The following is a 27,291-nucleotide window of genomic DNA, read 5'->3' as shown; positions in this document are numbered from 1 at the left end:
CTCTAGGAAAGATTTCACCTGCATGTTTGAGGGAACTGGGGATGGGGAAGAGGGGAGGAGTATGAAACTTAAGGATAGTTGAAGTCAGATCGTTGAAATTTGTGAATATCACACATACTAAGATATGAATTATAGTTTCTAGGCACCAAATCTAACAATTCTAAATTAGTAAATTAATTCACAATAGGTATTATGTTTTTCACTTTCAAAAAATCATTTGTTTATGGCAAAGATCCTGGCTCATTTCTCACTGGGTGGTAATAGTCATTGTTTTGTGCTGTGCTTTGTTCCTTTCAAATGTCTATGTTCTGTTCTGTATATGACAGTACAAAGAGTTCTGTACCCTGATTCACATTTATAATGACCAATAACCAAATAACAGAAGAATCTTTTGCTCAATAATGTACTCTAACATGGAAGTTTAAACTTACACACCTTTTTCTTGAATTTCTCTAGCAGGTTGCCTTCATATAAAACTTTCACTGATTTACGATGTTAAAGGGGATTTTTTAAAGAGTCTAGAAAACATGAGACAGGCTAATAGTAAAAATGCAACAATTTTCTGGGATAGGCAGACAAGAACAATATTCACAGTGAAGTTTATGTGGAGGAAAAAAATGCTACCCTTTTCTGTGAGACTGAATGTGCCTAGGAGGGGCACAGCACATCATGCACTTTTCACAAGGCTGTGCAAGTACCAATAAAACAATCCTTGTGGGATCGAATATGCATTTGGTATGCAGTTTAATTTTCATAGGTGTATAGAATACTCCTTCAACTTTGTCCTTTAACACGAAAGGAAAAGAGAAAACTTATACTAAAAAACCTGATCTTCTCCAGAACTAAAAGCGGTATCAAATAACAGTTGTCCTTCATAGCCAAATACAAGACTGTTAGCTGGTGATGTTTATTTCTTTCTTATTCTTTCCTTTAAGAGATTTTAAAATGCAATGATTACTGGATATACAGCAATCATCCTCTCTCTCAAGGACAGCCCCTGAGAATGGTCCAGGCCAGGGTTGGTGAGTTGTCTGAGGTCAGTTCAGGCATGGTTTCCACTGATGACACAGTCAGAATAACTGGAAGCAAGAGTAGAGAAGGGTATGGAAAACACATTCTAAAGCTATGGCAAAAATAAACAGGACAAGAATCCAACAGTTTCCCTCATCAAAGTTAGGTTTACAAAAAAAAATAAGCCCAGCCTAAAGCTGCAAAGACATTAAATATTGCTTTAAAATATAAACACAGTTCTTGATGAATTACAGCCATCAATTTGCTCAAAATAATAGTCTTCAAACATACTACATCTGATCTTAAAATATCCATTTTGTCTCCCAACTCAGCTACACATTATAGTTCCCTCCAGGGCATAGATTAGCCTAATAGCTACTTTTTACAACAGCAGAATATAGAGACTGCAGGCTCTTCTTCTAATCTGTACTTTCCAGAATTGGGCAGATCTTTGCACTCTGATATAAATACACGAAGTTCAGTCTCAGGGAAGCCATCTTGTTGGTAATGCTATACAGAAGAATTAAAAAAAAAAAAGTTTTCATTAATAAGTCCCCTGAAAACAGCTTTATTTCAAATTCAAAGTGGATCATTTAGCTACACAGGTGGGGATTTTTCTAAAGGGATAGTTTACTTGCTTCCAAGTATTTTCATGGGGATGTAGCCTCTAGAGCCAGTCTTAGGTTTGGCTAAGGAAAAGTGGGTCTAGGATTCTGCAGTGCCCTGCTCTCTTTTGTGGGTCTGATTCAACCCCAGATGGGCATGTTGCATCTGAGAGCTCCTTCCAGGTAAAATCCAGCCTGCACACCCTTATGGAGTCTGTCTTCCAGACAGACAGATTTATTTAAAGGCCTAATATTTATATCAGTTTGGGAGTCTAAGATCTCTAGAATGGGCCCTGACCAGCAAGGATCAGAAAGGACTCGCCCATCTGACAAGTGCTCTGAGACCATGGAAGCAGGTTAACATCTAAACTACGAGTTTTAGGCTTGTGTCATCCAGAGCTGTCAACTCATGTTATTCTTTGAGACCTCAGATGTCACCCTCTAATAATATATATATATAGCTCTCTGCATGCAGAGTTGAAGGTAGTGAATTTTTAGAGCACCATGGAAAGGGATTTGTACAGGTACAACTACTTTCTTTCCCAGTCTCCTTGGTGACTCTAAGCAAGTCTGCCAAGCAAGTATTGACGACAGTCGGTTCCTGACATCTGATTCAGTAAGAATGAAGTCAGAACCCGGGCTTCGTGAGCAAGGTATTTGTAATTATCAATTCATAATCCATCAACTCCTGATGGTCTTTCTCCTTACATTCGCATGGCATCATGTTTCATTACCCCTCTCGTGCTCAGAAAGAAAAGTCCCCAAGTGGAAGTGTCTATGCCAATAGTATACCTAACAGTATAATGTTATTAGAAATTTAAATACAGATGGATATTTATTCTGCCTTTCCATATTTCAAAGGGCTCAAACTGATTTTTAAATATTCAATGTGGAGTGACAATATGAATAACAGCTTTTCAAATCATGTTTCTGACTGTGTAACACACACATGGCTCATACTTGACACATTAATCCCCTGACTGTTCTGGAGACCAGGCCTCTGGGGTAGTCCCATGCAGGGGTTCATTCCAAATGAAGAGGTCAATTTTTCTTTATGAAAAGTGGATTTTAAAAGCTCCCACAAAATTTCAACTGTCTGTTTCACTCACTCAGTATCTACTGATCCTTATAATTCTAATAAACTATTTGAAACCCTGTCTGAAAGAGCACAATTACTCAGAGACAAAACTTTCAACATTCTAGAAATTCTATTTCTCTTTCATTTCTGTTTTTAGTATCTAAAATTGAGATCCTTCTTCTCTACCCTGAAGAAATTACCATTCCATTGATCCCCTCCCCCTCAGGTACTGTATTTTTTCTTTTTTTTTTTTTTTGCCTTACGCGGGCCTCTCACTGTTGTGGCCTCTCCCGTCGCGGAGCACAGGCTCCGGATACGCAGGCTCAGAGGCCATGGCTCACGGACCCAGCCGCTCCGCGGCATGTGGGATCTTCCCGGACCGGGGCACGAACCCGTGTGCCCTGCATCGGCAGGCAGACTCTCAACCGCTGCGCCACCAGGGAAGCCCCAGGTACTGTATTTTATTGCCACTCTGCAAGTTCTAGGAAAATGCTGCTCCTCCTTGTTCTTGATGAACCTACCTTAATTGTTTCATACGTATCAGTGATCAGTGCAATAAAAAGACTTAAAATCATGTATATAAAGAGGCTGATGAATGAGTAGAGGTAAATCCTGCTAAAGAGCCAGACCAAGTAACTCTTCTGCTGCATGTTTGCAAATGTGGCAAACATATCATCTCCGTTTATCAGCGAGAAAAGGCACTCAGAGACCATGTTCAGAGAACGGAACTGGAAAAACAAAAAAGAAAAGTTCACTTTACTAGGTGTTCCTTCCCATTGGAGACTTTGATCATGACACCATATTAAAAATAGTGGGACTAGATATCTCAAGTTACCCCTTCAAACAAATAACCTGGGGTAACCACAAGCATTTTTTTTTTAACAAGAGAAAATCACACCAAAGTTTGATAACATATACACATTGGAGACACCCAGGAAAATGGAGTCATTCCTCCAGGCATTTGTCTTGTGATGTACGTAACATGTACATGCCTACTGTTTTTCTTGGAACAAGCAGCTCCTTCAGACGCTCCTCTTAATAGGAGCAGCCTGAACTGAAGATAGGAGAGCTGGTCTGCACCTTCAGTGCTTTTCTGAGTCAAGCTTTACCCTCCCATTTACCTTGGTAGAAAGAGATCCTTGAAATGCTTCTGTGAGAAACACAGGTTCCAACCATGCATACTCATGCTTCTCATTTTAAAGTTTATGCCATTTAAGATGATGGCATTACACTCAAGACTATAACTCTGGTGAACAAAATATTCAATATTTCTTCAAGTTTCTCCCTATACTACTTTTTTAAATAAAGTCAAATTTCAATAAGACTTAACTAAATATCCCACTCTAGTATATATCGATGAATCAAATTGGCAAGTTTGACTTCGCTGACGGTAAGAAAGACTTAATTATCTGACATATTCCACAAAAGGAGTTGAGGCAGTCAAGTGAATCAGTTATCCTCTCAAGGTGGTCTTACCTTACCAATTTATAAACTTGGCAATAGATACATTACCTACAACATTTTAAGGCTGAGCCACAAAGTAAAAGGAGCTTATTTTAAAAGGATAACAAGCCACTGGCACTACTCTGAGAGCTTAATAACAGCAAGAAAAAAAAATTGTTTATCAGTACCTTATCATGGTAAGGCCCCAGCACAATCCATCCACAGAAGCAATAGCCTAAGTAAATCATAGCTGCACAGCAGCAGAACCTGATGACGTTGGGCAGCGCTGCCTGAAGGGTGAGAATTAGGAGCTGGGAAAGTAAGAGACGTCATTAGAATCCCTTTGTCCTTTAGACAAAGCGGTGCAATAACTTTGAAAGAGAAATACGAGCAGCATGGAGAACCGTGGAATTCCTTACATTGTATTTCTGAAAGAAACCAAGGTATCGGATGACTCCTAGCCACACGAGCATGGTAGAGGTACCAAGAAGTATGCTACAGACATCATAACTTGTCAGACTCTAAAACAGAGTGGAAAAAATAATCAGTTATGTAGCAGAAATTCATTCGGGGCAAAAATTATTTGTTGAGTAGCAATGAGTCGGCACTGTTCTAGACGCTAAGGACAAAGCAGTGAACAAACAAAATTCCCTGCCCTCGTGAAGCTTATATTCTAGTGTGGAGAGAGAGATGATAGAAATAAATTAGCAAAACCCTCAGTACATTAGCTGATGGTAAGTGCTGAGGAGACAATTCAGGGGAGGGGATAAGGGAAGGCTGTATGTTGCATTTCAAATAGCATGGACTGATCACTGAACAGGTGGCCTTTGAGTAAAGACATGAAGGGAGTGAGGGAGCAAGCCAAGCAAAAATCTTGTGGAAGATTTCCAGGCACAGGGACCTGTAAGGGCAGAGGCCCCAAAGCAGGAGGGCGCCTCGCAAGATAGTGAGTCTGGCTGGAGTGAGCTATGGGGGAGAGTGTGCAGTCACAGAGGGGAGGGGGCAGGTAGTTTAAGGCCTCACAAGTGTAATTTAAAAACTTTACCTTTTATTCTGAATAGACTGGGGAGATTGAGGCTCTGAACAGGAGTGATATGTTGGGAGCAGATTGTTGGAAGAGTGAGACGGTTACTGCAATAATGCAGATGAGAGCTGACGGTGCCTTGGACCAGGATGGCAACAGTGAAGGTGATGAGGTGATTTTTTTAAGGGAGACAAATAGGATTTCCTCTTGGATGAGATATGGAGGAGAGGGGATTAGTGAAAGAGAGGAGTTGAGGATGAATCTATGGCTTTCGTCTTGAGCAACGGAAAAGAGTTGCCATTAACTGAACTTAGAAAGGCCATGGAGAAGCAGGTTTGGACTGTGGAGGTGGAGATTTCAGGAGTTCTGTTTCAGGTATGTTCAATTTGTGAGGCCAGGTAGACATCCAAGTGAAGATGTGGAATAGACAGTTGGATATTTGAGACTGGAGTTCAGGGAATAATTCCAAGCTGGAGATAGAGATTTGAAAATCACTGGAAAATAGACACTATTTAACACAATGGGACAGGATGAGATCACCAAGACAGTGGCAGAAAAAGAAGGTGTCCAAGCACCGTGCCTTGAAATACTGTCACTTTCATAGGTTGGTGAGATGAGAAGGAACCAACAATGGAAAGTCAGAAGACCAGCCAGTGATATAGGAGGAAAACCAGGTAAGTGACAGCCAGTGAAAAAGTTCATCAACAAAGAGGGCGTGCTTGCAGTGCTAAAAGCTGCTGATTGGTCAAAATGAGGATAAGTAATTGATTATTGAATGTAGCAACATGAGAGGTCATTGGAACATTGCCCTGGAGTGGCAGGGCAGCCTGACTGGAACAGATACAAGAGGGAATGGGAAGCGCAGAGTCAGAGACAGGATTAAATACTCTTTTGAGGTATTTTGCTGTATAAAGGGAAGCAGAGAAATGGGGAAGTAGCTGGAGGGAGAATAGGTTGAGATTTTGCCTTTTTAGAAAGGAGAAAAAAAAAAAACCATGCTGATGGAAATGTCCTGGTAGAGAATGAGAAATTGAGGATGCATGAGAAAAGGAGGAAGAATAGCTGGACCCATGCCCTGGAGTAAGCAAGCAGGGATGGCATCTGAAAGGCAGGAGGTGGAGAAGTTGGCCTTGGATAGTAACCTAAATAATATATCTACAGTAGCAGAGAAAAAGCAAAGCATATGGGCACTGATGCTGGCAGGTATATAAATGAAGTGGGAATTTGTGGAATTCCTATTTTGTTTCCATTATTTTGTGAAATAGGAAGTGAGGTCATCAGCTGAGAGTGAGGATGGGGCAGGGAGTATTACAAGCTTCAAAAGAGAAGAAATATGAAATGATCAGCTAGAAGACAGGGGGAATGAATAGCTTAGAAAAATGCAGAAAGATTGTTGGACACCATTAAAGGCTCATTGAAGTTAATGGTAGGTGAGGTTGGTAAAAATAAAGATTTGCTGCAAATCTCCCCCTACTCCTCCTTTTTTGGTCCCTACAGTTAAACATCTATTCTAATGATATATACTACATTGACATATAGTGACAGCTGCTCCATGGCCTCCTAAACCCATTCTCTCTTTCTGAGGTACATGCCTGGGCTATCTCCCCCAGTTCCCTTGCCGTTAGATGTGACTAAATTCTATCCAGTAGGACTGAACAGAAATGAAGGCTGCCATTCTGAGCCAGGTTATAAGACTGTGAGAGACCTACTACCATACCAGGTTTTCCCTTCCATGGGTTGCAATCTGTTTGTGAGGCAACCCAGCATCAATCATGCAGTCTGGGTGAGCTCTTAATGGTCGGCAGAGAAAACGATGGGACACACTTGGATTCCTGAACGGTGTGGAGCTGAGCAACTTGCCAGCACGTAAAATCCACCCTGACTATTACATGAGGGAGAAATAAACACCTGTCTTAACTGAGCCATTGCATTTGGGGTCTCTGCCCAGGAATCTGAACCATAAGAGGCTCCCCACGGATCATACTCATATTTAGTTGTAGTCAGGCTAGAAAAATATAAATTTGAACAAGATTAGTTTGAACAGTATTCGTTTTGTTTTGTCTTGTTTTTGATTTTTGTTTTGGGGAAGGGTTGATATCCAGGCTGGATTCGTCCTAACTTAAAATGGAAAACCTTGTAGTACATAAATAGGAAAAGTAGGAAAATGGGAATATTCTCCATTTAAATGGACAAAGGGAACAACTGCAAGGACTCACACAATAGTAGTTTGGCCTCACTTCCCTCCACCTACCCCCAGCCGACTCTTTTTGTTGAAGATTCTGGTATTTCTTGTAAGAACAACAAAAAACACCTTTTACTTTAGTTACCTTGGAGTGTGTATGACTTTTGGTGTGTGTAAGAATTCACAGGCCCCACCCCCAGAGTTCACATCCAGTAGGTCTAACGTGGGGTATTTACCAACTACCCAAATGATCCTGATGCAGAGGACTGTGAATCACACTTTGGAAAACTCAGCCTAAAAGATTTCTGGACTAGATTTTTACAAGTTACTGTTATTTCAGGTTTACTCAATAAAATGTTTGAAAGAAATAATTTACTCTGTGAATTCTTAACGTTTTGGAAAAAATAAATGATCGTTAATGCAAATCTGATACTAACAATGACATAAATAGGAAAAAATTTTACCTTAGCTTGGATTTCCATTTTCAGAATTGATCCAGTAATGGTTAATATGTCACTAATAATAATCATAATATACCATCCATTGACGAATTCCATTCGATCAGAAACAGAAACTTCCTTCTTATAATGGAGGAGGAAAAAATTGACAAATTCCTTTCGGGAAAAGAAGGGAGGCACGGTGAATTTCTCTATCAATCAAAATGTCCATCACATTCCTAGAAAGCAGAGATCCCTACCTGCTGAAGCTGAAGTCCTTTCACCACAGATCGAACACACAGGATTAACGAAGCCAGGCATATCAGAATAACGAAGGCATCAAAGATCATCATGTAATGAGTGTTCTTCTGAACTGGAAGGAAAGTGGATTACCTGCTTATGCAGTGCAACATTAATATGGTGACATATACTTCTTATTTTTCTTTTCATTTTTAGCCTCATTTATTTTAACGGCTGCATTGCATACTTCAGTATAGATGTACAATACTGTATTTGTAAAGACACTTGGATTGGAATCTGGTTTTCCCTGCTACAAACCATTCTCCAGGTCCTCTTTGTGCACAGGTGCAAGTGATCCTTTAGGTGGATGAATATCCAAAGATGGAACTGTTGGGGTAAGGCATATGCATCTCTCTAAAAGAAGATCTAAGAAATTGCTCTCCAAAAAGATCATGAAAGTTTACATACCTACACATACCTCCACATCTGCTCCATATTCTTTAATTTTTGCCAGTTAAAAGAGCAAATGATTTGAAATGCCGTCTTTACCATGTATCACATGGCCGTTTGTATTCAAGTACCATATCTTACCCTTCTGACGTTTTCGTGTGTTGTAACGCCTAAGAAAAATACCTCTCATTACTCGTTCCTAGAATTTCTGCTGGCTAGTCTTGCTTGTTATATTTCCATATATTCTTCAGGGCCAGATTGTCAAATTCCAATAAAAATCCTACAGGTAATTTTGGGGGGGAGTCACGTTGAATTTATCGATTAATTTAGGAAGACTTGACATATTCATCATGTTGAATCACTTGTCCAAAAACATAGTGTGCCTTTTAATTGATTCAAGTCTTCTTTCTGCATCCTTCAGAAGCATTTTCAAGTTTTATACGGATCCTTCACACTCATGTTTAGAATAATTTAAATAATTCAAGCATTCTTTGCACAAAGACAACAAAGAGAAAAGGCTCTGATACAGATTCTTCCATGAGTATTTAAAGACTAAAAGTCCTTCTTTTAAAAATCATCACAACCATCCATCAAAGATCTTTATTTATCAACTTGTAGTCTTTTGTTCTTAATACCATTAGAGTTCCTGCATATCCTATTTAAATATACTTATCTAGGTATAAAATACTTATTAAGCATCAGGTGTGTTTCTACATGTTGAGAGTATAATGGGTGAACAAGACAGATGAAGCCCCTGACCTTGTGGAACTTCTATTCTACTCCAGCGATATAAGAGAAAAAAGTGAACAAGTAAGTGAACGAATTATTTTCTGACAGGAGTAAGAGATATGAATAAAGTAAATCCAAATAGCTAACATGTATTGAGTGCATTTCCTGCCGGGCATAGTTCTAAGAATTTTATAGGTTTTAACTCACTTGCACCTCACAGCAACACCCACGAGGTAAATGTGATTATCCCACTTTGCAGGTGAGAACTGAAGCACAGAGAGGTCACAGAACTTGCCCAAGGTTCCACGGCCAGTAAGTGGCAAAGTCAGGATTCAAACCTTTGCAGTCTGTCTCCAGCATCCATCACTCTGTGTTAGTGGCTCTTAGCATCCCTTGGGAACTTGTTAGGAATGCACATTCTCCTGCCTTACCTAGACCCAGTGAATCAGAAACTGTGTTTTCCTAAGCTCTCTAGGTAACACTAAATTTTGACCACCATTGCTGAGGGAGCTTTGGGTGCGGGAATGGGGAAAAGAAAGGTTCACTTATACCGCACAATGAAGGAAGGCCTCACCAAAGAGGCAGTGGGTTTTAGCTGAGACCTGAGTGACAAGGCAGAGCCACCCATGCAGAGATTCTGGGAATCAGTCCTCCCAGCATGAGCAGAGCCAGGTGAAGAGAGGTGGGCAGAGGGCTGGCCGTCACATGCTCTCTTACAGAGCGTGTCTTTACTTAACAAGTTGTACTGCTCTATGCTGATAGAAAGAACTCAAGACTATTCTGAAATGAAGCATCCCGTAATTTTGTCAAGAAGCATCTAATTGTCACATGAAGGACTAAATCTACTTCAGAAAAACTTAAAATTCAAGAAACAAACATTTGAGAGAAAGCCTATGTTCCAGGCACCTTCATATGCTCTCATTTTCCCTATTCTCAAGTTTGTGGAGAAGTATTACAATGTTTACAGATGACAAAACAGGCTTGTGTTTCAAATAAACAACTTTGTGATTGAAATAAAAGTTTGTGATTCAAGATCTTCATATATTTGAAGTTACCTATTAGTGAAAAGAATGAAGACATTTTATTTTATTTTATTTACTCATACTATCTCATTACTACATCTGAACTTCGTGAATCCATTAGTAGGAAACCCTAAAGCAATTATTATACAAGTATGGTCTGAATAAGGATTCCCTGCACATTCCTGGGTCTCACCCCCAGATCTACAGACTGTCTTGTACGAAGCTGGAGAAACTGCATCTTAGCAGGTACTTAGAATGATGCTTCTTTTCAATAGAATCTGAGACCCTCTGACCTAATCATTAAAATCTAGCACAACACACCACTACATATCAATATAAGGGACTAGGAAATTAGATCAATTCTTCCCAGTCAGTTTAATCCAGTTCAGCTCCAAAATTCTCAGTGATACTCAGTTTATACCTGAGTTTGTGTCCATATTTCTAGGAATGCACCCTTTCCTTATTTCGTCTACTTTTTTGACCTAGATAGAAGATAATTATAAGGTGTGGGATACTTCAGGGTTAAATTCTACCTGACTTCTCCCTGGCTGTATGACCCCATACACACCAAAATTCACTGAGCCTTAGTTTCTTCATCTGTAAAAATAGGGATGTTACCTATCTCAAAGATATTTTAAAATATTGAAGTGAGGAAGATGTAGGTGGAAGTATTATACTTATGCAATAAGCATTCGATAAACATTGGTTTGAGTATATGTGATTTTCTTTTTGCTGGGGGGATTATAAGCATTTTTTTCTTTTTGGTAAGGAATAGGCCAGTGAGGGCACATGGAGAAGGCAGGAAAAGCCATTGTGATTACTAATAACTTGGGAATTACTTGGAACATCAGACAACTACAATGAATTGATCTACTTGCAGAGAATTAGGGACTTGGGTATGGTCCAATTCTTTCATTTAATGTTCCACACATCCTTGGGACAAGTAATTTAATAACCATTTAATATTATTTAATAACCATCTTTAAAACTAGTAAAATTCATCACTTACTTGATCCAGATACGTGCCAGTCTTTACATTCTCTGATGGAAATGTCATTATCTAAACTTATCTTAATTCTTCCACTGTGGGCTTTGTTGTCAAATGTTATCTGTGAAGAACAGGAAAAGGGTAAAAAACATGCCTATAGCTTTTCTTTTTTCTTTTTTTTTTTTTTTGCGGTACGCGGGCCTCTCACTGTTGTGGCCTCTCCCGTTGCGGAGCACAGGCTCCGGACGCGCAGGCTCAGCGGCCATGGCTCATGGGCCCAGCCGCTCTGTGGCACGTGGGATCTTCCCGGACCAGGGCACGAACCCGTGTTCCCTGCATCAGCAGGCGGACTCTCAACAACTGCGCCACCAGGGAAGCCCATACCTATAGTTTTTAAAGCCAAGATGCCTCTATGCATTAATTAGGAAACAATTCTTCCAAAGTTACAGGAGAACCAGACTCTCATCTTTGACCTGTCGCTAACTCTGCTCAACCTTGGGAAGTTCTTTTTATTTCTCTGTGAGCTGAGAAAGTTGAACTAGATCTTCCATAGAGAACATTTAGTCTCTACAATCCTGCTTCCAGGACAGTATTCAAGCCCTGAACCACTTATAAAACAAAAGAATTTCCCCCTCCTTCCCATTCTAAGCACCTCTAGATGCCCTCTTACAATGGGCAAGAGCGAGCACAAGTATGTTTTCCTCTGCCTTCCAGCAGGGCCTCAGCTAAGGATAGATTTTTAATGTTGTTGTAATTCTTACTAACACAGATGCTCATTATTTCTGTCTTGAAACATTTCAAATGGAGCTTTTTTGATTTTCCTTCTAGGACCAGATTTCTTTATCACTATAGAACCATATGTATTACAAAAGGTGTGGTCACAGGGAACCAACAGCATGTCTGGCTTCAACGATAACCATTTTGGGACACCAGGCACCAAAGCCATGCCAGAACACCTTTCATAGTTCTTCCATTGTCTTCCCCTTCTAGCTCCTTCCACTTTCCCCTTGCATACACCAAGAAGGCAAGCTAAGGAAATTAGTCTGGTTTGGGGGTTTTGTTTTTGTTTTTGGTGCCTCTTCTCTCAAGTCCTAAAGAAAAAGAAAAGTTCTTTTAAATGAGTTTTATTGAAAATCTTCATGTGCAGTAATCAGATACCACTTCAAATATAAGATTTCAAATAAACTTAATAAGTTTAGTTACTCTGTTTCTCCTCATGTTGGACTGTAAGTTTCTTCCCTTGATAAGCAACCAAGGACATTGCTAGTGTCTGTCCATCTCCATAGCTGCTGAGGGAACCAGTCCACAGCCTCACATAAGGAAGATGCTCAGTATTATTTGAATGAGTCAGAAATCCTTGCCAAGGAAAAACCATGCTTTTCCCACAGAAAAAGCCTCAGGGTCTTACAAATAGTAGATGCTCATTAAATAAATTTTGGCTTAATGTCAATCACATCTAAGTAAGGTTTAGAAGAAGCTGAATTCTTTAAATGAAGAAGAAAAAATACTGGGTGTAATTAACAACAGATTAGATAGTACAGAAAAAAAAAGATTGGTGAATTTGAAAACACAGCAATAAAACTATTCAAAATGAAAGAAAGAGAAAAAAAAAGACTGAAAAAAAAAAAAAGAAAGAGAGCTGTGGGACAACTTCAAGTACCCAAATATACATATTATTGGAATCTCTGAAGAGTGGGGGTAAAAAGACAGAAAAATATTTGAAGAAATAACACTGAGTAAATGTCAAATATAATGAAAACTATATACCCATAGATCCAAGATACTCAATGAACCCCAAATACAAGAAACACGAAGAAAACTACATCAAGGCATATCAGAATCAAATTGTTAAAATCAGAGATGAAGAGAAAAATTTTAAAGAAGCCAGAGGGGAGAAAATGCATCCCATACAGAAGAACAAAGATGAAGAAGACAGCAGATTTCTTAGCAGTGACAGCAGTTTGTATTGTTTGTATTTTTAGTTTGTAAAAGAGCAACATCTTTAAAGTACTGGGAAAAAAAACAGTCAAACTAGAGTATAATAGCTCAATTTTTTAAAAATCAAGGAATTTTGAAAATTCATAACTTGCTGGTTAATATTAAGATCAAAATCTGTAGCCCAAATAAAAACAGTCTTATAGAATTAGTGCTTTTTCTTATTAAGTAATATGCATAATTATTACATCGTCCTATATTCTGAAAATATTTTTAACCTCCATTTCTGAAAACTTGATTTCTTACAGCCAATCAGTTGAGTATCGTGGACATAACTTTTGATATAAACTACTGCTGAAGTAATAGAAATTTGGACCACATGAAGGCAAGCTGTTATCAAATGCTGTCCTGCATATGCCGATACAGCATTGTGTTACTACTGACTCAGATCCTCGTGAAGTGATGAACTCACATGAGGGGCATCTTGTGCTGCCTAGAGAGCATCAAAAGCTCCATCTGCAACTGGAAGACAGAGAACATAGATGTGATAGGGTAGGCTGAAGGCGAGGAAGCTAACCAGAGCATTAGAGGCAGCACAAGGGAGGCACTGTGAGCAAAACCCAAAGGCTACAAACATCCACAGTGAGGAAACTGGGTAGCAAGAACCCTTGGCAATGACCTTAAGCAGACTGCCACTGACTGCTGAGAGCTGACCATACAGAGCCTACGAACCTCTGTTCCTTTTGTATTTGAACACCTACTCTGTGCCAGGCACTGACCTTGGTACTAAAGACACAGCAGTGAACAAGACAAGGTCCCTGCCCTCAGAGAACTTACACTGAGGTACAGAAGACAGATAAATAACAAGTAAACAAGTTAGTACAGTAGCCACCCCTTATCCATAGGAGATATATTCCAAGACCCCTAGTGGATGCCTGGAACCGCAGATAATACCAAACCTTATATACAATGTTTTTTTCCTAGACATACATACCTATGATAAAGTTTAATTTATAAACTAGGCACAGTAAGAGAGTAACAACAATAACTAATAATAAAATAGAACAATTATAACATATACTATAATACAAGTTATGTGAATGTGGTCTCTCTCTCTCTCAAAATATCTTGTACAAATTAAATGCCTTTTTCCATCTTAACCACTCACTTATCACACACTTTGGACATAATTTTTGCAGTTTGGGGTGCAACAGCAAAACTAGCATGGATTTCTTCTTCCGTCTTCACAACGTCATGGATAGAAGATTTCTTCTTCCTGTAGATTTAGCAACCTTAGCATACATTTTTTTTCTTTCTTTATTAAGTTGAGAGCTTTCACTTTTTCACTTAAAGGAATCTTTTAGCATATCAGAATTGCCAGCATCACTACTCTTGCCCTTTGGGGCCATTATTGAGTAAAATAAGGGTTACTTGAACACAAGCACTGTGATACTGGGACAACTGATCTGATAACTGAGACAGCTACTAAGTGACTCACGGGTAGAATACACTGGACAGAAGGATGATTCATATCTGGGGAGGGTCAGAAATTTTTCATTATGCTACTCAGAATGACATGCAATTTAAAATTTATTTCTGGCATTTTCCACTTAATATTTTCAGACCGAGGTTGACCTAGGGTAACTTACCTCAGAAAGCAAAACCGCAGATAAGAAGGGACTACTTCATAACCAAATAGAGCTAGCTGAACCAATGCTTCCCCTGTGCACATCCAAGTGGGATGCGAACATCCTATACATTTGATCACCCCTTAATACAAGTAAATAAGCCTGTAACTAGATAAAACTATTTTTCTCTAGATAGGAATCAAATTCAGCCCAGCCCACACTTACAGTCAGAGTAAAGTCGTAACAATCCGGGAGCTCGTGATGACGAATAGTCTGCAGATTAATGGCCTTCAATTTAAACTGCAGATCCACTGTTATGAGTCTAGAAGACAGGAGACTTCAGTGCAGTGAAAAACGTATACACACAAACATGAGTTACACTCCCATCTGTTCTCTCACCTGTGAAAGTCCAGCAGTAACTTGAGTTTTTCTTCTAGTGTTCCAACGTGAAAAGGTTCATCTGGTGCCACAAAGAAACATTCTGCCATAGAAAGGAACAAACCATAATATAGTGCCTAAAATAAATATAGAAAACTGCATCTTGAAAGGATCATATGTTTAAAACTAGATATTCAGATTCTGGTATTTTTGAAAATTAAGATTTTTAAAGCTAAACATCCATACCACGTGGTTACAGTGATTTATTTGTTTTTAATACGTGACTATAACATTTCTGGCGTGGATGGGGGTAGAGAAAGATCTGAACTCTATCTCACTAGTCTTCTACAGAATGTCATCTTCCTTTCTGTGTTTTTAAGCCTAAACTTTGAGGCCCTTCTTCCTTTTTGTATCCTAAGCATATGTTTGAAGCATCTGTAGCGTCTAAGATAAAATTTTCTACGTTTAAAGGATCTTTTTAAAAAAATATTATGTTGACAATTTTTCCTCAATAAACACTGTTTTAAAAAAGGAAGATAGCATATTAGAAGGTTTTCACTAGTCAGTACTATACCCTTTACTATTCTTCTCAAAGAAAAAGTCCCAGTGGCTATTGTTAAAAGTACTTACTTTTTGACTCGATGACCTAAGTTAATGTTTTAGATACAAACTGCAAATAGAACTTTGCTAATAAGAATAAGCTGTGCTATTCTAAGCTCTGGTTTTCATTCCCTGCCCGGCCCCCCAGGCCCAGCCTACCCCAAAGACACTGAATAGTGAAATGCTGTTGAGCAGAGAGAGTTTTATATACATCAAGAATTTGCAAGCAAACTGTTTTATAAGGACAATATCTGTCTATTTAACTGGCTTATCCAGCAGAGAGGCTGTGGAATAAAGTGGCTAAGGGCATGGTCTGGGTCAAATTTCAGCACTGCCTCTTACTAGCTCCATCATGAGCAGATCACTTAACCTTCTGAGCCACACTTCAGTCTTCTATAAAACAAGGATAATAATAAACTTGCCTCGTTGGTTTTGTGGGGGTTTTTGTTTGTTTGTTTGTTTTAAGAATCATGAGTTATAGTGAAGTACCTGACACAACTCTGATAAAGTTCTTACTATGACCTAATAGCACAGGCCAAATCAATGTTTTCAGAGATGAAATTAGTATAAATAAGTATAAATTGATTTATAAATCAAGGAGTTAAAAATGGAAGTTCTAGCTTATAGAAGAACATCACCAGTTTCAATTTCTGGATCAATGTCAAAGGTATCATTTCCAGGACAGATGTTTCCTTGCTTGTAGAAGTGCTGACAGATGGCCATGGCTGACTGCTCCGTGCCCTTGTTCTCATAAGCGTGATTCCCAACTGAGATGTTGCGTAGCTGCAAGTACTTCAACCAAAAAGAGAAACAGAAAAAGTGGAACATCCAGACAGGTGGAAGTGAAGCCATGATTCCCCTCCCTCCCTGCCTTTGAAACGGCAGGTTCCCACCTCCTGTCCATGTGGAGACTTGCACGCTAATATGCAGAGTAATTAACATTTTACTGTGCACCAGGACCGCAGAGGTCAAAGAGCACTCTTGAATTAATTAGAGTTCTGGGTTCAGGTCTCATTTCTGTGACCTTGAGCAAGTCATAGACTTTATGAGCTGCTGCTTTCTTATCTGCAAAATTAAAGGCTTAATTTAACCTTAAATAAATTCTCAGGTTCTTTCCTCCTTTAAAGAACTATGTTTAGGAACTGACTTTTACATTTAATGTGAATATAAATTTTATTTATCTTTGAACTATTTACTATAAAGTCAGAGTTCTGCTTTACCATAATATAGGAAATGGGATAAAATTGTTCCAGGGTAACCAGCAAAACTTTGTCTAAAAATAATGTATTTTTTAAATCTTTATCTTTGTAAGAACACAGCTTGGTCACTTTTATAGCAATTTTCTCTTACCGAAAGCCCTCCCATGGCTTCTTCTCTCTCAGAATAAACTTCACAGCTCTTTTCCAGGGCCTGTTAAGCCCTGAGAGACCTATAGCCCTATCCCTGGCCCTTCCCTTACTCCTTTGCACACTTGCCTTAAACATACTAAATGTTTTCTAGCCTCTAGGGCCTTTGCTGTTGTCACTCCTTCAACCTGAAATATTCTTCCCCAGACTTCAAGTCCCCAGAGAGGTCTTTTCTGACCATCCTGAGTCCATTGTTAATATTTTATGCCACTTAATTTTTTTTTTCATAGCACTCATCACTGTTGGAAATCAACTGATTTTGGCTAAACTTGTTTAAAATCCATCTCCTCCATTAGAATGTAAGTTCCACAGGGCAAGGAGTTTATCAAGTCCACTGCTCTAACCCCATCACTTAGAACGGTATTGTAGGCAGATAGGGTAGGGGAGGTCCCTGGAGAAAGAGAACAGGCATGGCTTTCTTGATATAAGAGAAGCCATTTTTGGCCTAAGCCTTTTTGTGATCGAATGTTGGTCCTTGAACAGGTCTCAGTAATTAATAATATTAAGGGAACAATAGAATGCAGAAACAGGCAAGAGAAGTAACAACAGCAAAGATAATACATCAATTGTAAAGATTCCCAGTTCTGTTTCCATGGTAAAGATTAGCCCAAAACACTTAACTGCCAGGTCAACTGAAATCTAAGGGATGATGATGTTAACCTTTTCTGACCCTCGTGACTTCAATCAACTAAAACTTGGACTCTGTTGACCGCCCAAGCTCCTTCATGATTATACACGTACCCTTAGCTTAAAACTTCCCCAATTTTGCTGTTTGAGGAGACACTGCTTTGGGAAAGATCCCTGGTGTTCTCCTTACTTGCTGCAAGTAATAAATCCTTCCTTCTCCTGACCTTTGGCTCGGTTGTGTCTTTTGGTGTGACATCCACCAAGAGGCAAACCCAGTTTTCAGGTAACAGTATGAGACACAGTCAAATTAACAGTGAGGTGAAAATCACTATAACGTGATAGTGCAGGGGTCCCCAACCCCCGGTCCGCAACCTGTTAGGAATCAGGCTGCACAGCAGGAGGTGAGCAGCAAGTGAGCAAAGCTTCATCTGCCGCTCCCCATTGCTCCCATTACTGCCCGAACCATCCCCAACGCCACCGGTCCATAGAAAAACTGTCTTCCAAGAAACCGGTCCCTGGTGCCGAAAAGGTTAGGGACCGCTGTGATAGTAGATCTTTGTTCGCTAGAGCTAATCTATGCACACCAAGATGGTAAGTTGCTCGGATACGATTTGTGATTATGGCACCAACCTTTCTGCTAGCATTGGGATTGGGAAAATGAGCCAGAAATCTACAGTGATATAATTAAGCTGCATCACTCATTAAACAGCATTATGTCCTACATATAGGGGGAAATAGTATAATGCTGGAGATATTCAGTTTTGAGCTGTTTGTTTTCCATACAAGGAAATAAGTGTCTAAAATCTTTATAAAGCTACTCTGAGTCAAACTGGTAGTTTTACACTGGGGTGTCGGGGAGTAAGAGGTAAACAGTACATTAAATGAAAAAAGACGTAAAAGATATTGAATGCGGTAAAGTACCAGGGTGCCTGGAATAGGGGATGTGTACTGGGAGGTAAAGCCAGAAAGGCAAGCAGGGGTCATGAAGCAGTCGCACCTACATGGGGCCCTGTAGCCCTTCTGAGCACCCGCTCCTTGTGAGGCAGTCCCCACAGGACTTACTTAAAGATCTGAACCTCCTACCTTAGAAACTTGAGTCTTAAACCTTGTAAGACCTTGAGACACAAAAGATCCAAAGTGCAGGGCTTCAGGTACATGCTAACGTTATAAGTGATGCTACGGCCAGACTTCCTTGCTATCTTAATAAGGCTCCTCATGGAGGTCTGAGCACCTGCAGGAGATGGATGTTGTAGGCAAAGAGTGTTGCCTGCCACTCCAATAAACAATAAGTGTTGCCTGCCATCAAGCCTTCAGCCACCGCAGTGGCATCACGGGTGTGCTCTGAGGGGAATTCAGGATGGAGAAAAACAGATTACTGGTCCTGGATAGTTAAGATGCATATCAAAGGAATAACTGCCACGACCCCAGGCTCTTGCATCTTCCCATACATAGAAAGGCACTAAAATCATTAATTTGAGATATCTGGGGGTTTTTTTATGATTAGCAGTAATCGTTTGATGTTTCATTACATGGGTTTTTGTTTGTTTGTTTGTTTTGTTTTGTTTCAGCAAAAGCCCTCTTTGGAACAGTCCCTCAGAGCTATCTGAGAGGCCGTCTTCCCGGGCTGTAGTCTGCAGCGATGTCCTTGAATAAAACATAGTTCTCAGCTTTTAGGTTATGCATTTTTTTCAGTTCAGGGGCAAGTGGCAGGACCATGTCCAGCTAAAGGGCAGCTCTGGAGCCTGAGTCAGAGGACTCTGGGACCGGAATGTGGTGTGGGACTATCGTTGAAAGGCAGGTGACCTGTAGGACTGACTGATGGGGCACCTAACTGGCTATGGCCTCTGTGGGGCATTAATCAGGCTGGACATCTGTCCCTACTTGCCTCTGCAGCTCTGCCTTGAGGGAAGTAGTTTTTCACGCAGATCCATGGGCCCCAGGTCACCCTTTGGAAGACAATATAAAAGCACGTTAAAGATCCTTACCTGAGTAACGTGGCACCCAAAGTAAAGCAGATTAAAACCGATTGCTCCTTGATTATAGATGGATTTTTTGTGGCCCCTCTGTGATCACCTGATCTCAACACATGAATCTTTTGAGCTCTTTCATTCATTCACAAACATCTGAGTGCCTGGGATGTACCTCCACCTTCCCGGAATAAATATATTAATATGTGGCACTTAACACGGTTATATGTATAAAATGAGGAGTATTATGCAATCAAATCTGTGATCTTAGATGAATCCTTTAGAAAACAGTCAAGAAATGGTAGGGAGGGGAAGGAGGGAAGCCAACCAGAAGTAGGGATATACAGACTATGTTTGAGCTGCAAGAATAAATGGTTCCAAGACCCTGAGACCTTTAAATCTAAGCAAGTGATCAGAAAGAGAAACATGTCTGGGGAGCAGGTGGGAAGAGAACAGGAACCCGTTTTGGTCGGAGTGGTTCTGAGGTGCTCGTGAGCTGTCTGCATGCAGCAGTGTGAGCAAATGGTTCAGGGTCACCTCTCCTGGCAGTGGCTGAGGCTGTGTAGAGGAGGAAATTCTGTAGGAAAAGGACAAACCTTTGAGGACTGCCTTAATTGAAGGGGCGGATGAAAGAAGGAACCCAGTAAAGATGGCCCAAACATGACTGATTGCTAAGAGCCAGGACATAGTATAAAAATAACTAGGTCTTTGATATTCAAATACATAAACATATATACTAAACCAAAGTGATGCTGTTATAACCAGTGTTGGATCAGGATGAACCCTAGAGGTTATGCAGCTAGATGGCATTTTAGGGCTCTACTGTTCAGGAAAACTAATTAGTCATGGAACTAGCTCTAAGGACTGAGAAGCTACTGTCTTATCTGTTTATTCTCCTTGGTGACTATCACCGCAACTATCAAGAGATTTCCTTACAGAAAACAAAGATCTTTCTTTCATATCAGTCTATATTTTCTCTATTCAGTTCTCTGGAATCGTGTAGAATAACTGACCTCATTAACAACTAAAACTTTATTTATGAATATTGTGATCAATATTGTGATCAAAATTGTGATCAACTTTTTTTTTTTTCTTTTTGCGGTACACAGGCCTCTCACTGTTGTGGCTTCTTCCATTGTGGAGCACAGGCTCCGGACGCGCAGGCTCAGCGGCCATGGCTCACGGGCCCAGCCGCTCTGCGGCATGTGGGATCTTCCCGGACCGGGGCACGAACCCGTGTCCCCTGCTTCAGCAGGCAGACTCTCAACCACTGCGCCACCAGGGAAGCCCTCAAGATACTTTTTACCTTCAGTTTAAAATGCCTGATAGTGATGTAGAGAACAAATGTATGGACACTAAGGGGGCAAAGTGGGGCTGGGGGTGGTGGTGGTGGGATGAACTGGGAGATTGGGATCGACATATATACACTAATATGTATAAAATAGATAACTAATAAGAACCTGCTGTATAAAATAAAATAAAATAAAATTCAAAAAAAATAAAATAAAATGCCTGATAGCGCCCAGAACATGGTAGGGAGTCACTTGCCCTAAGTAAACCCCACCCCAATTAATATTATCTACCTATATACTAGCACAAGGAATCTACATGCAATTCTGTAAAGAACACGGAAATCTGATAAACAGAATGGCCTGACTGCCAAATATTATATTTTTAAGACTGCTCTTAGGCTTACTATATAAAAAAGGTAAAAATGTTTTAGGAGGAATTTAATGAACTGTTTACATCTTGCCTCTACCCGCCCCTCCCGCCAAAAACCAAACTACCAATTTGGTTCAGCGTAGCTTTAGATGAACTTAATAATCCTAAAACAAGAATCTCAAAGCTGAATATCTCCAGCATTTTACTATTTTTTACCTTACAAATTGTAGGGCGTATTTCTATTTAACAATATATGCAGTTTACTTCTATTACTATAGATTTCTGGCGAATTTTTGTAATCTGAATGCGATCAGAAAGCCTTAGCGTCACAAATACGTATTTTATCTCACTGGGCATAGTTTGTCTCCAGAATAAGGAGAGCCATAATTGGACTATAATAATTTTTTGAAGAAGAGTTGTAACGTTTTTGAAATGTTATCTACAGACTAACTCAGGTTAGAAATACTGACTTCAAGAAAACTTCCAACGATTCCCACAAAATAGGAGAACTTGAGAAAGTTCTATTTGTAGCAAAAACAAATTGATCAGAAACTCTGAATAGAAACTTGAATCATCTGTATGAAAAACAAGCTTCCTTTTTGAGGCAGTTAATCAATATTACAATAAAATCATTGTCATGTATGACATAAAGGCCTTACTTATTTTTTAAATGAAATTTCAGGTCTTGGTTACTATACACACTCTGCAAAGTTAATATTCTCATTATTTGTTAAGGGTCCCTGAAAGTATAAGCTCTGAAGACTTAATGACTACTTACAGCCAAGGTCATGGTTAATCATTTTAAACCTTTGAGGTTCTCATGCCAAGCCCTAGCTCTGACTCTTTTAATTAAGTCTTTAAAGTTTCTGTCTTTCTGTTACTAAAGAAAAGCTTTTCTCAACTTCTAGTTCTGTTAAAGTTTGCTGGCAACGTTAAAAAAAATTTAACTGTTTTATACATGTCATTTACATATTTCATTAAAAAATGTTCACCCTTGTGCAACTGAATGTCAGTTTCTATTATGTACATTGCTAACAATTTTCCAGTCTAATCTTTTTCCCAAGTGAAGAATGCATGTGTTTGTTTACCTGGTTCACTGCGAAGAGGATCTGATCGTATACATCACTTTGTGTATACACTGCATATGTGTCATCCATTCGGTCTATATATCCTTTTAGGAAGAGGTGTTTGAATGCTATAGTGTTCTCTTCCTTGAAAGCTACCACCATCTGGTTACTTAGCCCAAAAAAGATCAGCTTAAAAGAAAAAAAGAAAAAGTAAGAGGGTCAAAAAGTAATGAAATAAAAGTTCTCTATAAAATGATCAATTCATCTATTCACGATTCAATGCCTAATTAATCCTGAATATATTCAATAGAAATTAAAAGTTTGGCAGCTGTGAATTAATTTGTCCTTAAAGATAAGGTGGGTTTCTAGTTTTAAAATAAAAGAAAGCGATTTTGCATACTTTCAACATTTATTTTCATGTATGATCCCACTTATGACATTTTCCCTACCAACAAAAGCTTTAGGAGTTCAGAGAAGCCCTTTAGGAGTTCTTTAGCTCAGAGAAGCAAGGTAACTGACTAAGGAAGTTGGAAGGTTTCTCTAAGGAAGAAAGAATAATAGAAATTCTGAAATATGTGCATAACTTGGTCAGGGGACATTTGAGGAACACGGGGGAAAGGCCAAGAAGGTCGAGTTGAACTTAGCACTTTGGGGGGACATTGAGGACACCAGCATAATTCAATGAGAGAAATAGTGAGAAAAAATGTGAAGAGAAAGACTGGAGTCAGATGCTGCAGGGGCTTGAATGGCAAATAGAAGAGTTCAAAATGAATTCTGTAGAACAAAAAGGTCTTGAAGCAGGTGTACAATACAACCTAAGAAATATCTTACATAAGTTTAAGTCCTATAATCAAACTATATTCCTAGGTCTAATTACCAAAACTGTGACAATAAGGCCAAAAATAAAAATATTATTTCAACTCATCTCTAAATTAAAATATATTAACATAACGTATCCTTAACATTCATGCAGGATTGACCCCAGAGTTTTACATGAAACTCAGCTGTCCTCTTGCTCTCTCTCTCCCATACACACACACACACACACACACACACACACAGACACACACACACGTGTGTGCACGCTGTAAGTTTAGAACATATATTTTGACTTAGATAGCAGAGTAAGGGGGGCAACATATATTTTATATGGAAAAGGGGAACAACACTGAAAACCTATGTTCCATACACTATTGCAGGAAGTTTCTTCATACTAATACCACAGCATAGTTCCTAATACACCCATTTTACAGATGCATACATGAAGACTCAGAGAAGTTAAATAATTTTTACAAGTCACATCACTAGCAAGTATATAGTCAAAATTCTAACCCAAGTCTAACAGACTAAATCCAAGCTCTAACTATCCAAGCTCATGCTACACGAAGTATCCAGGTTCTGATCAGGGAAAAATAGAGACAGCAGACCAATCTTTTCGCCTCTCACCTCCCCTTGTGACGTATGCCCTGTATCCCACACATGTCATCACTCTCTACCTCACTCGACTCTCATTTCTAAAAAGCCTCTTTAAGCTGTGTCCTATTTACATCTCAGTAAGATGATAGCTTGATATTCCAGGGATTTTATATCTATCGAAGTTGATGATTAAAAAGCCTCCAGAGAATTCCCAAAGGTATTTTTACCGATTCATTCAAATATATGAATACTTTCACAAGCCAGCACCGAGCTAGAAGACACAGTTCCTGCCCTCAAGGGCCTAGGGGCAGACAAGAGTACAACTGGCAGAGAGAACTACTATAATTCAGAGATTGAGCCAGGCAGTGTGGAAAGGAAACTTTTAGTAGGGTGCCTATCATCATAGTCATCTTTCTTTTGCTGCTGCAGACACAAAATCTCCAACTTAACAGAAATACCACTGTATTTTCCCTGAAAAGAGGAAATCTGTCATCAAGTCACCCTCATTTGCTCAATTACAGAGTCTTTATGTAATATTTGTTTGATTGTTCCAATGTAGATTAAGGAAACATCACAGTTAAGAAAAACCCTCAGTTACTAAAAAAACTTACCTAAATGCCTTTTATATGCTTATTACTAACAGGCTTAACATCTTAAACTGTTAGTCAATTTTCCTCTTGACCACCCTAGGAAACACAGGAAAGTTAGATGAGCTTCCTAAATCTTTTAGGACTTGAGGATATGGGGAGGTGGAAGGGTAAGCTGGGACAAAGTGAGAGAGTGGCATGGACATATATACACTACCAAACGTAAAATAGATAGCTAGTGGGAAGCAGCCGCATAGCACGGGGAGATCAGCTCGGTACTTTGTGACCACCTAGAGGGGTGGGATAGGGAGGGTGGGAGGGAGGGAGACACAAGAGGGAAGAGATATGGGGACATATGTATATGTATAACTGCTTCACTTTGTTATAAAGCAGAAACTAACACACCATTGTAAAGCAATTATACTCCAATGAAGATGTTTAAAAATTAAAAAAAAAAAGAACATAAGTCTTAAAGGGAATAGAATCTGAGTTTGAATCTCAGTTCTATTCTTCTAGTTTCCTGACTATGACAGGTTATTTTACTTCACTAAACCTCAGTGTTTTCATCTGTGTAATGGGGATACTACTACCTAACTCTGATTTGTTTTAAGAATTGAATGTGATGATATAAAATGTTTAGGCCGAAACACAGTAAACACACAAGTGGTACCTATCATTCTAAGTAGAAAATATTCATGTTCAACTGACACAGGCTTTCCCTCCAACTTATCAGAAATAACACAGATAAATATTTTCACTATTGTGACACACCACATTATCAGCTGGAAGTTAAGCATTTCAATTCCAGCTTGCCAAATATACTGAGAACTGAACATCCATTTTTATGTTGATATGTTAGAGGGAGAAAACACGTGCCTCTAAAGTCTTGATTCCGCCAGTGGCAGTACTAGTCAGTACTAATCACGTGGCTCTATAAATATCAGTTCCTTATTCTGTAAACCAAAGGATTCCAGTATTTATCCAATAAAAGTAGTGTTGAAATTAAATGAAATAATGTCCTGGAACAAAATAATCACTCAAATGTCAGTTTCCTTTACACAACACCTAGCATCAGAAACGTAGGCAAGAATTTCACCAACTTCATATGACTGTAGAAATAGCCTTAGCTTCTAACACCTTAAGCATTTGTTCTCAATTATCAGTTAAGATTAGCAATTTCGGAGTTAAAAAAATTCTCCTTGAATACCAGTTGTTTATGTACTTATGCATTTTTCACCAAATTACGAGAAAGTATTAATAAAAATAAACGTATCACATCTATTTTTCCTATTAAAATCTTTTATTTTTGCCCCTTTGCTTTTAACAAGAGATAGTTACTCTCACCAGCAGGAAAACATACCTTCGCAAGAGTAAATCATAAGTATATACAAAGAATCACAAAATATAATTTCCCCCCAAAATGTTAAGAGAAGGCAAGGAAATGAGGTTCAACATCTCCTGAAATGAAGTCTCATATTTCACTACCTATGCTACTCCTTTTAAGCAACTCCACATTCTTCCACCTCAGGGCTCCCATGATCACAGGGACGTGAGAATCCAAATACTCTTAACAAAAATCCTGAAGTTTCTGAAGAGACAGAAATTCTCAGGATACTAACTAGGGGAAAAAAAAGAATCCTCTGGTTGGGCAATAGCTAGTTTCCACAGTTGATTTAGAAACCTTCAGCTAAGCTTCTTGATTGGAAGCCAAATATTAAAATTTTCTTTTCCTGCAAACCAATTACATTGTGAGTAAAATTATAACTTCATGAAAGATGAGAAGGAAAAGAGTTAGAGAAAACAAAAAAACCAAAGTCTTCTTTCACAAATATTGAAGTGGGAGGGTTTAAGATTGCATATCTCCTTAATTATTGTTCTTTATTATGCATACAGTTAAAAGTTATAAAAAATAAAACAAAACTGTCCATAGTTCTCTGTTAGTAAAAGAAGACTTCACTAATCTCATGATCTGAGATCGTTACCTGGATGGTTACCATTGCCATTTTTAGAATTTGTATGGCAAGTTTCCACGGTTTTCTACCTCGAGCCCAGAACTTCTCACAAGGATTCATGAAAAAAAATTTGAGTTTTCGCCTCATCTGGTCTTCTAATAGAAGCTCCTCAGAGGGAGATGTATGCTGGTTAAAAGTGCAGCGATTTTCTTCTTCATGAGAGCTGCAGCTACTTATAACAGCCTCAGGATTTGCCATCTCTAGGAGGAAAAAAAAAAAAAACTGTAAATGAAGGCAACATCTATGTTCTTTGCTATTGCAGGATAGTTGATGAAGTCCAGACAAAAGATCAGCTTTCAAATAAGCACCATTGTTCTAAACTGCACCTTTGAAGATCAATGGCACAGGATAGAAAGCCCAGAAATAAACCTGACACACCTATGGTCAATTAGTCTATGACAAAGGAGGCAAGAATATACAATGGAGGAAAGACAGTCTCTTCAATAAGTGGTGCTGCGAAAACCGGACAGCTACATGTAAAAGAATGAAATTAGAACATTCTCTAACACCACACACAAATAAATGGATTAAAGACCTAAATGTAAGGCTGGAAACTATAGAATTCTTGGAGGAAAACATAAGCAGAACACTCTTTGACATAAATCACAGCAACATCTTTTTCAATGTCTCCTAGAGTAATGGAAATAAAACCAAAAATAAACAAATGGGACCTAATTAAACTCAAAAGCTTTTACACAGCAAAGGAAACCCTAAACAAGATGAAAAGACAACCCACAGAATGGGAGAAAATATTTGCAAACGATGTGACCAACAAGGGATTAGTCTCCAAAATTTAC

General features: G+C 39.0%; 1 protein-coding gene across 2 annotated transcripts; it reads right to left on the bottom strand.

Annotated features, from left to right (window-relative positions):
- Positions 1-516: 516 nt before the first annotated feature.
- Positions 517-26,903, bottom strand: MCOLN3 (mucolipin TRP cation channel 3). Of its 2 annotated transcripts, XM_004262970.3 has the most exons (12): positions 26,465-26,903; positions 22,501-22,668; positions 16,389-16,542; positions 15,172-15,253; positions 14,998-15,094; positions 11,231-11,330; positions 8,041-8,153; positions 7,808-7,957; positions 4,557-4,658; positions 4,326-4,448; positions 3,216-3,422; positions 517-1,521 (listed from the first exon to the last, which is right to left on the bottom strand). In XM_004262970.3, the coding sequence occupies exons 1-12, from the start codon at positions 26,690-26,692 to the stop codon at positions 1,387-1,389; spliced, it is 1,659 nt and encodes a 552-aa protein (XP_004263018.3). In that variant the 5' UTR covers positions 26,693-26,903; the 3' UTR covers positions 517-1,386. The 2 variants fall into 2 exon arrangements, with proteins under 2 accessions (XP_004263018.3, XP_004263019.3); XM_004262971.3 differs by lacking the exon at positions 22,501-22,668.
- Between the last annotated feature and the right edge of the window lie 388 nt (positions 26,904-27,291).

This window comes from Orcinus orca, chromosome 1 (assembly GCF_937001465.1).
Source record: "Orcinus orca chromosome 1, mOrcOrc1.1, whole genome shotgun sequence".
Lineage (NCBI taxonomy): Eukaryota > Metazoa > Chordata > Mammalia > Artiodactyla > Delphinidae > Orcinus > Orcinus orca.
The sequence above is the reverse complement of the archived record's forward strand: the minus strand, read 5'-3'. Positions and strand labels throughout refer to the sequence as shown.

Coding starts and splice junctions, on each gene's coding strand:
- MCOLN3 (XM_004262970.3), bottom strand. CDS start 26,692: ATGGCAAATCCTGAGGCTGTTATAAGTAGCTGCAGCTCTCATGAAGAA. Junction 16,543..22,500: donor TCCTCTTCGCAGTGAACCAG/GTAAACAAACAC, acceptor TTTTGGTTGAAG/TACTTGCAGCTACGCAACAT. Junction 11,331..14,997: donor GTTACGACTTTACTCTGACT/GTAAGTGTGGGC, acceptor TGTTCTTCACAG/ATAACATTTGACAACAAAGC.